Genomic DNA, 17300 nt, shown 5'->3' with positions numbered 1-17300 from the left:
AAACTGTATAATATGTATAATAAGAAATAGAGAGAAAAATGCGTAAAAACTATTAGAAATGCATTTCAGCAAATATATTTTGCAGCCTTATTATTTTCAAATTTAAAGAGTATGATGCGCAGAAGCCAGACAGAAAAAAATATGAAAGAAAGAAAGCATCCTCTCTTTCATACAATTTCCTTCCTTATTTCCAAAGATAAATTTATTTATTTTTTAAATGCTCACAGGCCCTTTTCTTCTAGGGCGAGCTAACTAGAATAAAGCAGCTTCATATCACTGAAGAAATAATTGAAGATAAGTTCGGGAAAATGACGACAAAGTGTATTTTAGTGTGCGCCAAAGTACAAATTTGTGCCCATTTGCGTCATCCAGCTGCCTTTTAAAAACACGTGCGTTTTAAATATAACAATTTAAAAAAAAAAAAAAAACAGGATGAGGCCTCTTTTCTTTGCCACCATCACTTCACAAACACACAATTCCACTCACTTCTAACCGGGGCCAGGCCGCAGGTCCGAGGCTGTACAGGCGGGTTGGAAATCCCCGGAGTGTCTCGTTGATGCTCCCCGGGTTTACAGCCCCGGGAGTCGGCCGATCCCTCAACGGCTCCCCGGTCGGTGTCGCTGCGCTCCTGGAGCTTTGTTTTTTGTTTTTTTTCTATATGTCCGAGTTTAAGCCCGGGACAAAGAGTGAGCAAAAGGGAAGACACATGGCTTTTTATCTTATTTTCTTTTCTTTTTTCATATGCACAAAACTGCTTTTTGTTCCCCTTTTTTCTCCCAGTTAAGGGGGAAGGGGGGCGCTCGTTTTGATCACATGATTACAATTCACCTGGGATAAAAAGAAAAAAAAAGAAAGGAGGGGGTGAATCGGACAGAGAGATGCACTCATGGTTAGGATTCCCTTATCACAGTCAACATTCATGGATAACGAAAAAAGTGGTGAATTTAGGATGGAGGGCCAGTGTGTCGCATGGCGGGATACAAGGGGTCATTGTTGTGAGGAACAGCGCTTGTGTTTGTATCCGTGCGGCCCGTAATGTCCCTTCTCCTCTCTCCTTTCTGCATACCAGCACTGTTTGCTTTTAAACGCGCTGTCTCTCAGTCAGAGGCGCTGATGCAATTAGAAAACTCGCACATGAGCTGTCTGATAACACACGACGGGGGTAGATACACACACCTGCAGCACGCTGCACCATTAGAGAACCACGATATCTGGGACAATGTGCTAGTTTGCAACCCATTTACACAACAATTTGTGATCATTTAAGATAATTGGATGGTATTTTTTTGTTTTTTATATCCATGCAAAGTCACATTATGCTTGTGATGAAAGTTTACACAATATTGTGAGTAAGAAAAGGTAAGATTTTTGGGTTTAAGGACAAACGAATAGCTGCCTTGGCCTCCAAAAGGTTCAAGATTCAACATTAACTTTATCCTAACTTCCCAGGCACAGAGAAGCGAGATTACGTTTACCTTCAGCTTTAGTGCGCTAAATTTATTTACTTATTTTTTCATTTAGATTTAACAATAACAAACAAACAAAGGCCTTCTGAGATAGTCCGAGGCAGGTGTTTGGTTGTCAAGCTGCGGATATGGGATAACTGGACCCACCCAACTGTTCTTATTATAGTTAAAAGAAAGGAACTTTGGTACATAAATATCTACAAAACTCAAAGAACTGAATCACATCTGAGACCCCCAAAGCATGGAATTGGTTACGCCACTTGTGTATGACGCACGGTGGTTTTCACCCCTTTTCCCCTTCCCTACCAAAAAGGGCCCATAGCGTGGTGCCTTCAAGCATATTCTGAGATGTAAAATTAAACTGTCTGGTGGCCTGGATATTATTTGCGTGAGAACACTATTTTCAGCTGTCATAAACCCCAGACATACTAATAAGAAAGCATTTACATTCGACTCAAACGTGGTATTGGAGCAATGTTTTAGTTCCAAAAAGAAAATGTATGTGCATGCTACAACCTGCACGACCTATTTGCGCAAAAAAATGCACAGATTAACGAGTTTCAATCCAAATTTACGCATGAATGAATGAAGGCGAAAGAAAAAGAAAATGAAACGTGAATTTTATTTGTATTCCACAAAATCCTTTAAACCCCCAGGTATGCTTGTTACTCCCATGTGAAAAATAATTTGCCATATTTGCCATAAATCATCTTTTAATGGATGTAAATTCCGTGCGTAAAATTAGGCCACTGCGGGCCTAACTTGGTTGGCATAAATTAATTAATTAGCTTAATCGACCCAGATGGACGAGAGAGGGAGAAGGCGAGAGAGAGAGAGAGAGAGAGAGAGAGAGAGAGAGAGAGAGAGAGAGAGAGAGAGAGAGAGAGAGAGAGAGAGAGAGAGAGAGAGAGAGAGAGAGAGAGAGATTCTAACCAATCAGGGACACCAGAGTCCACGTTTGTACTGCTCCTTTAAAACTTTCCTCTGTAACTTTTTTTTTTTTCTCTGCCTCATACAAGGAGCTCTTTAAGCCCTGGAACCGGCACACAGAGCAGGCATTCATTCTCGGGCGGCGCGAGCGAGGGGGCTGGGGAGCGAGCGTCACTTTGGAAACTCGGGAACTCACGGATTCTCGTGCAAAACCGGCGACCTCCTTTTCTCGTTACTGAAGTAAGACGCTTAGCATTTCCAACTCTTTCCTCTCTGCTGCTGCTGCTGTTGCTGCTCTGACACTGTGGTTTCATTAGACTTTGTAATTTCTTCTCTGGAAATTCCACGAGACGAACCTCAGAATCAGAAATGTAATTTTTCCTATAATAATTCTCTGAATTATATCAACTGTTTCGAGAATGTTGAGCTGTTAGGGTTGTGTTTCTGAGCTGCTCCACGATCGTTCGTCCTGTAATAGTAACAGTGGCATTTGAGACGTTTACTGATTTAGTAATGTTGTTGCGAAGTTAGAAACATTTTGAAATTGGGTTCAGTTATTTCATTCAAACATTTAAAGAGTGGCGATCTGGAAAAAAAGAAGAAATATTCCTGTTGTCAGTGATTTTTCTGCATAAGTGCTCCTGATTTAAACGTAGTTTTAACGGTTCCTGGGTTATATCCATGTATTCTTATACATCTGAATAGTATTGTAAAAATAAACTTTTTTCCAAATCAGATTATGAAACAATTAAACTTCGTTTAAGTGATTTCAAAGTAACTTAAAATTATTATTATTTTTTTATCATAAAATGATTTTTAATCAAGTGGTTTAAGCATATTTTCTATTCAATTGGAACTGGGTGAACTGTATGGATTATAAACCTTAATTGACAAAACAAAACAGAAAAAAAACCAAACAAACAAACTTTCCAAGAAGCAATTAAGGCCAACTTATTGGTAAGTCAGGCGGCGATAATGAGTCCACTTCACTGAAATTCATTGTGCTCTACGAGCAGGATAAGCGTGCCCAACACTACAAATTAACAACAAGCACTTTATCTGAAGAGGATGTCGAAACTTCACATTATGAAGGTTTTATTATCAGCAAAATCAATTTCAGCAGCTGCTATAGGATGATTGAAACTCTAGTAAGGTAATTATTCGCTTGTGTGATCCAGTCTTAAAGCGGAATAAAGATATCCTATACGTTATAAATAATCTCCTCAGTGACGAAAGAAAATTATTTACACTTAGTCAAAAAATGTTCTATAGTTGCCCGTGTTTTTCCGTCAGGAGAATGAAACGAGTGTTCTGTAATACAAACACAGGCAGGGTGCGTAATTACGCATTTGGCTCGTTACACACGACGTTTTCGGATTCAAGAGTCTCTGAAGCGAGATGACAGTTCGCGAAGTGGCCTTGCGGACCAGGTGGCAGGCGCATATCAAACTATCCCGGCTCGGACAGATGGTGAAGCCTCATCCACCCCTCTGATGGAAGGGAATACGACCCCCGACATCAACTCAGATGTTAATTAAACGCTGGTTTTCGAGACTTGATTGTTAAGCGTCACACTAGACTCAATAAGTAATTTAATCTCCAATGCAATTTGTAAAGCGATAGATTTAGTTTTTAAAAAAGAGCAGTCAACCATCCGCGCAACACAATATTAAAACTCATTCAGACATATTGTCAATCAAATACTCAAAAAGTAGAATAATTTGGATTATATCTTTTATAAACTCTCGAGTTCTGTCCTAATGTCACCAGACTTGGGTTTAATTTTCCTGCAACGTGACACTGAAGCAGAAAGTAAAACGACTGACTGTGCGCTGCTGCTGCACAGTTCACAGGAAGTTCGGTGATTTAAGACGCAAAGTTGGAAGCAGGGTGTTGATTTAATGGACTAACCGAGCCACGCGTTTTTGCTCCCTCGGCCCTCTTTGACAAACACGCTGTGTTTAATTCACACACGCGCGTGCAGCAGAGACTCGCGCACACGGAGGTTTATGTTTCCAGCGCCTGGTCGTGTTTATCCAAGAGCTGCAGAGTATAAATTCAAGGTCTGTGTGGCTGCGGCCTCGTATCATTCCGACACTTTCTCTCCGGGGATGTTGTAATAACTGCAAAACCTTCAACAGTAGCTTGTTTTGGGGGGCGGGGGGCGGGGTGGTGGAGGAAAAGGCGTTATTGAAGAGTTGGACCTTTGCAAATATCCACGGCTGGAGATAGTGCACATTACATAAAATATTCAATTGAGAGGAAAAACCTAGTTTGATTATTGTGATGGAGGGACGTGAATTGGGATCTAAACTTGACCAACACCTGAAATATTAAAATTTTTAAAAAATTATTCCGCTTCGTGACTTGCTAAAAGTTTGCTCCTCGTCCCTTTTGCTGTTTCAGGTCCTCGCAGTTGGATTTCAACCGCGGGACAAACGGAGGAGAGAGAGAAGGGGAAGTCAGGAGGGAAGAGAGCGCGGGTGAGTTTGGCGCAGATAGTTGCGCTTTATCAGGTAAGCTGGGGTCCAAGGTGCGCACTGAGCCGCCTATGATACCAACCATACGGATGGAAAGAACTTTAATGTGGAATCCTCACAGAGTTTTGCAACGGAGGCTGAGAGTAGAGACGGACTGGCAGTTTATATTATAACTTGGACGTGTAGGCCAGAGAGACAGATCAGACAGCTGTCAGCCGGCACTCCGTGCGTCACTCGAGGATTGATTCAAGAACAAGGAGCGCAGCAGGTAGAGCAGAGTTGTTACAGGAACAGGCCTTTTTCATCCTTCTGCGCGCCTGGAGGCTTGTTGTGAAGGAAGATGTCCAGAGAGGAGCAGAGCTTTTCAGAGGTCGAGCTCAGTCCCGGGATGTCGGACGACAGCCGCTCCATGTCACCGGGTCATTCCTCCGGTGCGGCCGGCGGCGGGGATTCCCCCCTCCACGGGCCGCAGCAGCCGCAGCTGGCGGGCCTGGACGACGTGTCCGCCGGCTGCTCGTCCGTGAAATCCGACGACGAAGACGAGCGCTTCCCCGCGGGGATCCGCGAGGCGGTGAGCCAGGTGCTCAACTGCTACGACTGGACGCTGGTGCCTATGCCGGTGCGCGTGAACACCGGGAGCAAGAGCAAGCCGCACGTGAAGAGGCCCATGAACGCGTTCATGGTGTGGGCGCAGGCAGCGCGCAGGAAACTGGCCGACCAGCACCCGCACCTGCACAACGCAGAGCTCAGCAAGACCCTGGGGAAGCTCTGGAGGTGAGGAGGACTCTGCACAGCCTGTATACTCCTAACAGCAGGAATATTCTCATTATGCATGGTCACACTATACTGCAAGATTTCCAGTTGAGAGAAATCTGAAACATTTTAGGGGGACAGCCCATCTAGGCGTGGCTGAATACATAGCTGCTGTCAGTAGTCCCCCCAAAAAAGAAAAATACATTTAATGTGCTGGGGGCACAACAGGAGAAATATCAGGAAGTAATGTAAGTCAGGAAGTAATCCTTTTGTAAGCTTTTAAATATTAGGTCAACAGTGACATCATTAAAACTACTAAAGAAAAGTCAAACATGTAGTTCAACCTCACCCCTGCATCTTTGATTTATGTCAGTGAGGAATTATCTTACAGACATACAAGAAGATAGATGCAATCTTTACCTCTAATGGTGATGAAGAAAGCTTGTGCATGAAGGAAATCTTGAAAAAGAGTCCAGGAGCCCACCAATAAAGATGAATTAGATGAATAGAAGTATGCCATCCAAATATTGAAATCCTGAAGAGAGTTAACTTTTCAGTTCATTAGGTTAAATATTTAATTGCTGTCTTTTTATGATTTCTGTTAAGTTATGGAAATTTACAATTCACCATGCTCTCACTATTTTTGAGATGCCTTTGCATTTTTGTGCCTTTTACAGTTGCTCAACTTCAAGCATTCTACACCTATATGCATAGATCATGTTATTAAAAATGTGGATGAACGCATAGACTGATATAATGAATGTTCGCTCTTCTTTTATTCCATTGATTTTGTAGTTTGATTTCAGGTGTTAGAAATCAGCAAGATGGCATTCCTTCTCCTTGTTCTTTTGTTGATCTGCCAGAGCATACAGTTTAACTTTCCTTTCTCATGGTTTGTTTCCCACTTTTTGTTGTCTATAGGGTCAGAAAGGTTAAATTAATTAACCTCTTAAGGCTCAAATATTAATCAGATAAAGACTTGACCCTGGACCCTGTCATTATATTGCAGAGAAACATGATGAGCGGGCAGTCTGAGAGGAAGGTCAGGGGGTTCTCATGCCTTTCCTGCCAGCAGGAGAAATTGTAGGAGCTCAGTTCCATGTTTGCAGACAGGATGCAACTTTGGCCTGGGTTATTTCATTACTGTTCCACAGCTAAAAGCCCCTGGAAGACGTGAATGCAGCTAATGAAGCTGAGGCTCCCTGACTATCAGGACAAAGCTTTAACCTGCACAGGAATCCAAAATAGATAAAGATTGATGGGATACTGTTTCATTCATTCATTAACAAAAATTGAAAGATATTTAGGATTAATTTATCATTATTATGTTTGTTAACATGTTGTAAAATGTACTATTACAACAATATATGGTTTAAAATGAACATACTTTTGGCAACATATTACAACAAAAACGTTTTGTGCAGCTCACTTTGACTGATCACTGACCTTTCTTCTCTTCTCCTCACTTTAAACAAAGCAATCTACCAGTCACATTTATTTCTTATTTCCAAGGCTTCTTAATGAAAGTGACAAGCGACCCTTCATTGAGGAGGCGGAGAGGCTGAGGAAACAGCACAAGAAAGATTATCCAGACTACAAATACCAGCCTCGTCGTCGCAAGAATGGAAAGATCGGTTCTGGGTCAGGAAGTGAGGCTGACGGCCATTTGGAGGGTGAGGTCAGCCACAGCCAGTCCCACTACAAAGGCCTCCACCTGGATGTGGTCCACGGTGGGGGGGCCGGGTCCCCTCTGGCAGATGGGCATCACCCTCATGCTGCAGGTGGGCTGCAGGCTCCCTCCCAATACCCCACAGACACTGTTTGATTGTTTAATCTGTGTAGCCTCTCCTGGACAGGGTGACACATACTCAGGTAAAGGTTTTTCAATCTATAGAGCAGAAGGACTTTAATGAGATTTCTGTGCCTCCACAGGTCAGAGCCACAGTCCTCCGACACCTCCCACCACTCCGAAGACCGAGCCTCAGTCTGGGAAGACAGGGGACAGTAAGAGGGACGGCGCTGGAAATGGGGGCTCTCGTGGCGCCATGGGAGCTGAAGGAAACTCAGGCGCTCCGGGCTCTGGGAAACCTCACATTGACTTTGGTAACGTGGACATTGGTGAGATGAGCCACGAGGTGATGGCCAACATGGAACCTTTTGATGTCAATGAGTTTGACCAGTACCTTCCCCCCAACGGGCACCCAGGCGTTGGACAGGGCGCTGGAGCAGGAGGAGCCGCGGCAGCTTCGCAGGTCTCTCCGTACACCTACGGCATCTCTTCAGCTCTGGCAGCGGCCAGCGGACACTCGGCAGCCTGGCTCTCCAAGCAGCAGCAGCAGCAGCAACATCACAGCTCCACTCTGGGCTCAGACCCCTCCAAGGCTCAGATCAAGAGTGAGGCTCCAGGAGGCGGAGGTCATTTTGCAGAGGCAGCCTCGGCAAGTTCCCACGTCACCTACGCTCCCCTCAGCCTCCCTCACTACAGCTCCGCCTTCCCCTCGTTGGCCTCGAGGGCTCAGTTCGCCGAGTACGCGGACCACCAGGCCTCGGGGTCGTACTACGCCCACTCCAGCCAGGCCTCGGGGTTGTACTCCGCCTTTTCCTACATGGGACCCTCGCAGAGGCCCCTGTACACTGCGATCACCGACCCCGGCAGTGTGTCGCAGTCGCACAGCCCCACGCACTGGGAGCAGCCCGTCTACACGACACTGTCGCGGCCATGACAGATAACAAGACCAGAGGGCCCCGGTGCAGGTCCAACCCAGATGTCAGACCGAAGGAGCGGGAGAGGCAGAAGCAGCAGCAACGATGGCAGAGTTGGTGGTGAAAGCGGTCTGGTCTGGGGGGAGTGGGCCGGCACTGGTGGAGTCGGCTGGGGAGGCAGGAGGGGAGACGCCCTGTTTTGCTCTTGCCCAGATGCACAAATGCTGTCGCAGCCCAAGGAGGACCTTGGAGGCTGGTGGTTCTGAAGAGCAGTTGATTACTGGGGGGGGAGGGGGGGCGGGGGGGGCAGGGGGGCGACACACTGTGGTCCTCCGATGGGTGACACGATGCAAATAAAAAGAAAAAAAACATCCACCCTACACCACGACACAGCCTCGAACTCTCCAAACCACTGGCAGTTTTTCATGAGTGGCCAGGGATCATGTCCCTGTCAGTTTGGTGACTTCATGAGTATCAAAGGAGGCGAACTGCAGTCTGCAAGCCTTTCCCCACAAGCCAAGAGAGGAGGCGGCAGCAGCAGCAGGGACAACGTGAGGATTGACACGACTTGTTTTGTGAAGGAGGAAGCCAAATTCAGCCGATATGAAAACGCTAATGCCTCGAGAAAGGTGTGCCAAACTATCCGCTGGCCTTTAACTTCTCAGGCAAGATTGACCTTTTATCAACCAGACGCTGAACTTCAAATGAATGTCTCCGTGACAAAACACTGATAACACACTGTTATTCAGAGCCACAAATGTTCCTATTTATTTCACTGTACGATGCTGTGTTCACTCAAAATATCTTTGTACACATAATGAACAGGCCTGGAACAAAATGCCATACAACCATGCTGAGATTTTGCAGTGAAATGTATATTCAGTCTTAAAAAAAAAGACTTTCATCAGGATAGATGATGCAGCATACTTGATGATACAGTTGTACCTTTACTGATGCATAAAGATTTTAAATTGTTGTGAAATGACCAAAGTTTTGACACCAAAACTTTTTATTTACAAGAAGCAGATCTAATAGTTGTTTCTCCCAACGTGACACTCAAAACTACCTTATATTTTGTAGCTGAGTTAGTCTCTTTGTCACTGTGATGTGTTGTTTTCCCCTCCACACTAGTAATGATTGACTTTTAAATGTTTGTGTCAAAAACTACTTTTGCTTTCTTTCACAACGGCACTGATGACTGTGATAATTTTCATTTGTTTTTAACAGCTAACGGTCATAAGAAAGACAATAAATATACACAGATAATCTATTTTTACCAACAAAGATCACAGTGTCTCATTGGACAAGACAAAGTAGAAATGGTCTTTTTTTTCTTCTTTTTTTTTTACTTTTAATATTTTCGGTTATATTCCACATTGTAATCTCCACTTAAAAGTCTGCAGCACTGCCTTTGCTTCTCTTTGCTTCTGTGTAATTCAAGGCGTGTATATAGAACAGTATTCAATAAGATTTGTTTGATTCTTGTTGTGCTGAAGACAAGTCACACTGTGGAAGATGCCAACACAGAAAATCAGCAAAGCCTAATTTCAATAATAAAGTGTGCCTTATTCTTATTAATACATGTCACTAACACATGAAACAAAAACTACAAACTGACGTTTGTGTTTTGTTTGTGTCATTTTAAATCTATCAATTAACCCTTTTTATGTGTTGTGACTTTTGCCTCATAACTAATTTTGTTTCCTGTTTTGAGTATACTGTTATTTTAAGTGTCTTGATCTCCATGTAATAAGCCACAAAATACAAAAAAAAATGTAATATGTAATGTTTATTGTGCCTCGACACAGATTTTAACCATTTGCCTTGGTTTATTGCTCAATCTAAGCTTAAAGTAAGTGCTTATTTAACCGTTTACCTCCAGCTTGTGACACGTCCTCACAGCTGTGTGCAAAAATACAAGTTTTCTTTTTGGGTTTTTTTGCGATTGCTTTTTTTTCACCTCTTATTTATATTTGTTTGACGTTTGTATGCACTGTTGTTTCTCTCCGTCAAGAAGAAGAGTCTGACTGCTACTGCCATATTAGTATTTTGAGTTTTACATTCGCCTCCAGCAGAACACGAGAACACGACTTCGAAATAACAGCGGGAGCAAAAGCCTGAGCATGTGATGATGACTAATGGCCTTTTTATTCTCACTTGAAAATAAAGCTCTACTTTATCTGCTTGAACACAAGTCTGCCTCTCGAAAGCTTCCTTTAAAAAAAATGTTCCTGCTGTTGTGACTCATTCATTTGTTAAAACTGCAAAGGAAACTTGGATCTTCAGTTTCACAGATTCATCAGAGGTGAGCTGAACATTAGTGATGCTGATATTTGTGCGCAACTATCCTCACTGGAAAACAAGACAACAGAAACAGAAATGCCAAGAGATCCACCTCCATATTCTGCAAACGAGTTTCCTGCAGCTGAACTAATTTAGCCTTGGCAGTTACAGTTGGATATGCGTGTCTCGATCAGATGCATATTTCAGGTTCCCCATAACGTGCATGTATGCGTGTGTACGGTTTTTTTTTCAGTGCATGTTTGTGGGTTAAGCCTGACTCGTAATTCCCTCTCTTTAATCGGCTGTGTGATACTTTGGGAAAGACAAAGAGGGCCATTGAAGGGGGATGTGGTGGTGGTGGTGGGGGGGGGGGGGGGGGGGGGGGGGGGGTTGAAACAGGGCAATGAGGGAGCCTTACCCATAACTGCCTGGCCTGTAGCTTCACTAGAATACAAAGGGACTCTTACTCTCTGCAGTGCACAGAGACCCTGAAGCCCTCCCCACCCACCCGTCCCCCCCTTCTCATACCCCACACTCACCCCTTCCACAAGAGAGAGAAAAAAGAAAAGAGATATGCGATTAAATGTTAACAAATATAGCGAAGATACAGAAAAAAATTACGTGACTTCTGTGAATCGAAGCAGGTGTCAGGAAGGAGAGGAGCATGCAACTGGACCTGACTACAAATCATCCGCGATGCACACTGACACACTGAGAACTGGATAAAAATATACATTTTACAAACCCTTTCTGGAGGCAAATTGGTTTTTGAAAGTCTTGTGATGGAGTAACTTCCTCTTTCACCAGTACGTTTGTAGGTAAATATATTGATTACCATTATGAACTTAGCATTGCAGATAAAACTACCAAAGTCTCAATGGTCACGTCACTTAATGGAACAATCTTTACTGCCCTATCCAGTTTCATCTTGCAATACAGATTTGCACCACAAGATGGTGTATCGAGTCACTCAAAGAAGCACAGAGGAAAGTTTATGACACGACACTGTAGTGTAGTCTCCCTGATAAGCAGGTACGCATTATTTACACATCGAAACGCTGAAAATCATGCAAACAACTGTTTAGAGCTCAAGTGTCTCAACACCGCCCCCTATCGCACAGCAGAGCAATGACTAAAATTTTAATTAGTGGCACTTTAAGAGGGATGATTCTGTTTCACGGGGCATGCTTCATTAATCTTGATCTAATTCAGTTCTCCACTGAGTAAAATTAAAGATGTTGGACTGCAAGTAAGATTGTACGCACATTACCTCATGCTGTCACAATAAACTACATTAGTGTTTGTGAGTCATTAATAGTAGATGAGCTTTGCTCAGTGTGCTAAACTTTTGAAAGACATAGTAAATTCAGCAACATCATACTTGGTATCTGGTGGGCACGCTATTCTATCCTGGGTATTATCCTCCTGACATCTATTAAATTTTTAAACACCAAAACGAGAAGATAAGTATGACTTTTGACCTTAAACATGATGTGTCCCTTCCTTCCTATCCCCACTCCAGCTTCAAAGCAAAATAACTTTACATTCACTAGTCTTCTGTAACTTTTTGACAGCTTCTCATCCACTCTTATAATCTCACCTTTCATTTTTCTTCCATCACCATTTGGACAGATTTGTCTTGCAGCATCATAATTTAACATAATTGAGCAGTTTCTTTTGCAAAATCATTAACCCAAATCCACAGAATGACAGATCACCACTTTCAACCAGGCGATTTGTATTTTAATGTCGCTCACCTGGGAGAGAACAGCCTTCATCTTCTTCTTTAGATCAGCTGATCTGATTCAGCAGGATGTGACAGACTTGGCCTCACTGACACTGTTGATGACCTTTTTCACTAACAAGGAGTATCTTTGATGCACATGAAGTAATGTTCTTATTTGTACTTGAAACAACTGGATGGACATCTGTACAGAGAGTCAATGTATTTAACAAAGGATCAGATATTTTTACGGTAGGTCACTCGCAGGTTTCAATGTCTGCACGCGAGGGGTTTTTATGATTTCACGTAGATTTTGAGCAGCATTGCTTTCTGAGTATTTGTTTCAGGTCGTATGAGTCCTGCATGGTGATACAATAGTTGCCCCATAGTGAGAAGGTAACCGGTTTGAGCTTTCTGTGCCGAGTTGACATATTCAGTTTCATCCCACAGTCAAAAAACGTGTTTCAGCATAATTGTTACTCCAGATTTCTGCTTTTCCCTATGATGGACTAGTAACCTCTCCAGAATGTAAACTTCCCTCACCCGTGGCCAGCTGGAATCAGCTTCAGCAGCCTGAATTATTTAAATAGAACCTCTGAGTCATCACCTGTGTTTAAGAGACAAATTACAGTTTGAGGTTTATATTTGAACTTAATTTCTGTTCATTAAAAGTTATTTCAAAACTTAGAGGAAGGTGAACAAACGTAGGGTGCAGTGAGGACAACGCGAACGATGGAAAACAAAAGGAAGTGCTGGTGAGCTATGAAAACCCCAGTGGCGTAATTCCCCGCAGCTCAGTGTGATGTTGGTGTGCTGGTGCTGCTGAGTGTCACATGGGCCGCTCCATCCACCCCCGTGAAAGGAGAGCAGCACCACCCCGAGGCGCCGTCACCTCCAATCAAAAGACTCATAGATAAAAAAACAGCTTTTTTCAGAAGATGATGACGTGACTGTGGCGACATACGATTAGAAATGCTGGTCACAGCTGGCCCGATTATGCATAGCTAAGAATGGAGTAAAAAGCATGTCAGTCTCGCTGGTATTTTCCTGATGTTTCTGGACAAACAAAATATATTTAAACACAAGGAAAACTAAGTTATTCATTAAACCAATCTGGTCAGCAGACTATCATCATACAGCTACAATAAAGCTGCTCATCCTCTTACACACTAACTTTTAATCCTCTCTGTCTTCCAGCAAGCCCTGGCCGTCTATTCACCCGTGCACTAGCCCACATCTCCAAAACAATACCGGGACTGTTTGGCCGCTTTGTGAGTGTGTGCGTATGCGTTTGTATGGGGAAGGAGGAGGGAGACACACCGAGCATCCTGACAGTGACAATACTGCTCCATCAGCTGCAGGAGAAAACATGCCCGGAGCTCATCCATCCATCCAGCCATCCATCCATGGTCACAGGATGCTGCAGCCAATCCCAGCTGATCATTGCCGAAGGCGGGGAAGACCCCAGACACGTCACCAGTCCATCACACGGCAAACACAGACACACACAATCACACGTTTGGGGAATTTAGTATCACCACTAAACATCAAATGCATTAAACTGGAAAAAGGAGAATATGTAGACTTCACACGGGAAGGCCAAAGAGCACTCCAACAGGCCATCTGGCTAGGTTACAACAATACCTACAACTGCACTGTCCTGCCGGGAGCGTCTGGACATTACAAATACACAACTATCTCTGGTCGTCAAAGATTTGTTCATCTTCTTCTCATTTCTTTATCCAGACCAAAATCAAAAGCTGGAGCTCGTCCTCCCTCACAATGTGCAGAAGACGAGGTCATCAACACCCGCAAACAAAATTTACACCAAATATTTTTACATATCTATCTTGTGATGGCGTTTCAGCTGAGAGTGTGATCTTCAGGGAATTTGAATCTTTGTGACTGGTTACAGTGTGGGCAAATAAAATTAAAAAAAAAAACAGTAAATCATACAAAAGAGTTTATTTAGAACAGTAAACACATTTTGTTAAACCATTAATTTCTAAACAATTGAGTACTTACAACTCAGCGTGACTTTGTGAAACAGTAAAGTTGCATTGCCCCCTTGTGGCTCTTAGTTGTAATTTCAGCTTTGAAAAAAGACAAGTACAGTTGGTACACACTAACTTATGACTTTGAGTCACATTGTTTGGAATGTACAAACATTTCCATGAGACTGAGAGACAGAGACTGCGGGGGCTCTTATTTCTAAGAGTGAGCGAGCATACACAGTCCGGATAAGAAGTTTAATCTGTGATGATGAGCTCGTCGCAGCCCCAGTCCTCATAACTCCCATCGGGAAGGTACCTGCGGATGATGATGGGAATCTTTCTGCCCCTGCAGGTGTGGACAGAAGAAAATGTCAGGAAGATATAATAGCGACGTTGAACAAAGGAGAACGTGTGGAGACCAGAAAAATTAGGACTCACTTCAATTCTTTCATAGCTATTTGCAGTGGATCTGTTTCTCCCTCCAACTCCACCATGACGGGAGCGCACATCCTGTTGGGAAAAACACGTCAAGCACGACGGCCATAAAATGTTGCTCGCTGAACAATGTCCAGTATCTGTTGATGCTTACCATAAAAGCTGACGTGACAGAATGTGCCTCTTCATTACGAAACCAGGCTTAAGTAAGTTGAGGCTGTTCAGTGACTAGTGATGGTGTGGTTTCCTCCAACAGCCCACAAATGTGCATAATTGTAAATGTCTGTTTACCCTGTGCTGGGTACTCCGCTTTAATTCTCCCTGTACTGGTAATGAAACCAGGGTGCAACCTGCTTTTGTCCACTGTCAGCTGGGATTGGAACCAGCACCTCATGAAAAGCAACGATGTAGACGTATGAGCTATGCTCAGCCTGATTTTTCTTCTTCTATTGTAACTCAATAGCTCTGATCTTTATCTGACAGTTTGTGCACAAAATCAAACACCAGCAAGTAGACAGTATTACAAATAAATACATAAATAGATAAATATCTGACAAACATCAAATAATCTTCAAGGCAAGAAATAGACAAGTTACTGATGTTGGCTAATTCCCGCCACAAAATATCGTCTTTCTTCATGAACAAATAAATGAAAAAAATATTCATGAATAAATACAAAGATAACTCCATACAAGGAGGTAATGTTTTGGCCAGAACATTACCTCCATACAAGGAGGTAATGTACTGGCCAAAATCACCAGGCTCCCTTCTTGTCATACAGAGTTAAGATAATTAAAAACACCAATAACATTTTGATTATTAATACACAGAGAACTGATTTTGATAAAATGACAAAAGTTCAAAATGAAATCAAATCTGTTTTCTTCATCTGAAATAAGAGAATTAAAGCAGAAAAGATGATCGATACTCAAATATCCAGACCTTTCACTAATGTCTGGTTGCAGAAACGTGACAATAATTACGACACATAAATATCGTCTGCATCTCTCCAGGACAGTGGTGTCCATCGTGGTCCTGCAGGACCTCTGTCCTGTTTAATTTTAAATCAAGTGTAATTGAGTCTCTCTGCTGCGACACACCTGAATCCCATTAGTATGTCATCAACAAAGTGACACTAGAAGTAGAAGCTTCATGCACTTTACTGTTTGTAGTTTCTGAAACTTTTTCATTGTGAATTATTGAAGCTCTTTGATTTGGAGGTTTCACCCTTTTTTAAACCGTATAAAAAAAACATTTCATCTTCATTAACCCTTAAATCTCATCATCCCTTTGAGGCATCCAGTGCCTCCAGTACCAGAAGCAGCAGGATACAGGCTTCATTACGGCTACGCTTCCAAAAAATATGCCGCTCATATCATGAGGTGTGTGCGAAGACTTACGCTATCTGCAGAGCTCTCGTCCCCAGGACTCTGGCCCTCTCATACTTGGTCATGTACGGTGTTGTGATCCTTTTCTGATTTGGCTGCTGACCCTCCCCTGCAGGCAGGATTTGCACATTCTCCTTATCCTCCTGTTCACAACAAACAAACACCAGTATAAGATGAGCCACACAAAACAATTTTTTACTTTTCTATTTCTTACCAATTTGTTTCCAGACATGGCAAAAACATGTTTTGAAACAAACTACAAATGCATAATAGAAATATATATATATATATACACACTAATGTGAATATACATATCTAAAATAAATACACGTCTACCCAATGTACACACGCATTCTTAAACCTACACACTTGTACACATAGACGAAGAAATACACATACATCTGGTTTAACTTGTTTGAAAATTGGCAATAAGTTAAACTCATTCAATCCTAGCTCTTCTTCAACAATCACAGTTTATAATCAATAATTGAAATACTGATTGGATTTACATCCTCCACGTTTTCCAGATCATCTAATCCTTCATCCTCCTCGCCATCATCGAAATCTCCATCGTCGAAGCTACAAAAGAGAAGTAAAAGTGTAATCAAAGACCAAACACGGAGATAAAGTTAGAACTAAAACGTTCTTCTTTACTTAATAAATTAGCCTTAGCATTAGCATGCTTAATCTCACCGCAAATAAACTCTTTATTAAAACATACTAATGCCGCCGATACTTACTTATCTTCGTTGTCGGACATGATCGATTCCTACGTTGGCGTATATCCTCAATTAATTCTGGGTATTCAGTGTTTATTTGAAAGACTTTTTGTTGTCAACATGAAGCACATGAACGGACCCACAGTTTCACTTCCGGTTTGTTTGTACGCTTGGTAAACATACCGGATAGACCGGATAGGAAGGAATATTCTGGTTCCGCTTTCAACACCTCTGTGACTGGAAGATAAATCTGCGATAATAATTACAATCGTACAGTAAAACTACTCAAAGCATACAGTCACTTAATACATGGATAATTAATTTTTAAAAAATTCTCGAAACAATAGAAGCAAAAGTGTTCACCATCCGCCAACGTTTAAAGCCAAATGAGAAAGAATGTTGTCTTCTTGAAGCCTTCCAAATTTT

The 17300-nt window shown here is 42.6% G+C and overlaps 2 protein-coding genes across 3 annotated transcripts; one reads left to right on the top strand and one right to left on the bottom strand.

Moving 5' to 3' along the window:
- Window positions 1–2482: 2482 nt before the first annotated feature.
- Window positions 2483–10518, top strand: sox10 (SRY-box transcription factor 10). Of its 2 annotated transcripts, none has more exons than XM_080488873.1 (4): window positions 2483–2636; window positions 4803–5650; window positions 7142–7302; window positions 7562–10518. In XM_080488873.1, exons 2-4 carry the CDS (start codon window positions 5217–5219, stop codon window positions 8350–8352), a joined length of 1386 nt encoding a protein of 461 aa, XP_080344999.1. In that variant the 5' UTR covers window positions 2483–2636; window positions 4803–5216; the 3' UTR covers window positions 8353–10518. The 2 variants fall into 2 exon arrangements, with proteins under 2 accessions (XP_080344999.1, XP_080345000.1); XM_080488874.1 differs by having other exon boundaries at window positions 2511–2636; window positions 7142–7410.
- A 3333-nt stretch (window positions 10519–13851) lies between these two features.
- On the bottom strand, window positions 13852–17055 carry polr2f (RNA polymerase II, I and III subunit F). Its single transcript, XM_080488523.1, has 5 exons — window positions 16896–17055; window positions 16665–16734; window positions 16168–16298; window positions 14771–14842; window positions 13852–14678 (listed from the first exon to the last, which is right to left on the bottom strand). The coding sequence occupies exons 1-5, from the start codon at window positions 16913–16915 to the stop codon at window positions 14588–14590; spliced, it is 384 nt and encodes a 127-aa protein (XP_080344649.1). The 5' UTR covers window positions 16916–17055; the 3' UTR covers window positions 13852–14587.
- Window positions 17056–17300: the final 245 nt, after the last annotated feature.

This window comes from Lipophrys pholis (assembly GCF_963383615.2).
Source record: "Lipophrys pholis genome assembly, chromosome: 19".
Classification (NCBI taxonomy): domain Eukaryota; kingdom Metazoa; phylum Chordata; class Actinopteri; order Blenniiformes; family Blenniidae; genus Lipophrys; species Lipophrys pholis.
The sequence above is the reverse complement of the archived record's forward strand: the minus strand, read 5'-3'. Positions and strand labels throughout refer to the sequence as shown.

What these genes read in the sequence shown, in the direction of transcription:
- sox10 (XM_080488874.1), top strand. Translation starts at nt 5,217, where the DNA reads ATGTCCAGAGAGGAGCAGAGCTTTTCAGAGGTCGAGCTCAGTCCCGGG. An exon ending in ACCCTGGGGAAGCTCTGGAG is followed by an intron (nt 5,651 to 7,141) that starts GTGAGGAGGACT and finishes CTTATTTCCAAG; the next exon opens with GCTTCTTAATGAAAGTGACA. An exon ending in GCATCACCCTCATGCTGCAG is followed by an intron (nt 7,411 to 7,561) that starts GTGGGCTGCAGG and finishes GTGCCTCCACAG; the next exon opens with GTCAGAGCCACAGTCCTCCG.
- polr2f (XM_080488523.1), bottom strand. Translation starts at nt 16,915, where the DNA reads ATGTCCGACAACGAAGATAA. An exon ending in ATGTCCGACAACGAAGATAA is followed by an intron (nt 16,735 to 16,895) that starts GTAAGTATCGGC and finishes TCTCTTTTGTAG; the next exon opens with CTTCGACGATGGAGATTTCG. An exon ending in ATAGCTATGAAAGAATTGAA is followed by an intron (nt 14,679 to 14,770) that starts GTGAGTCCTAAT and finishes CCACACCTGCAG; the next exon opens with GGGCAGAAAGATTCCCATCA.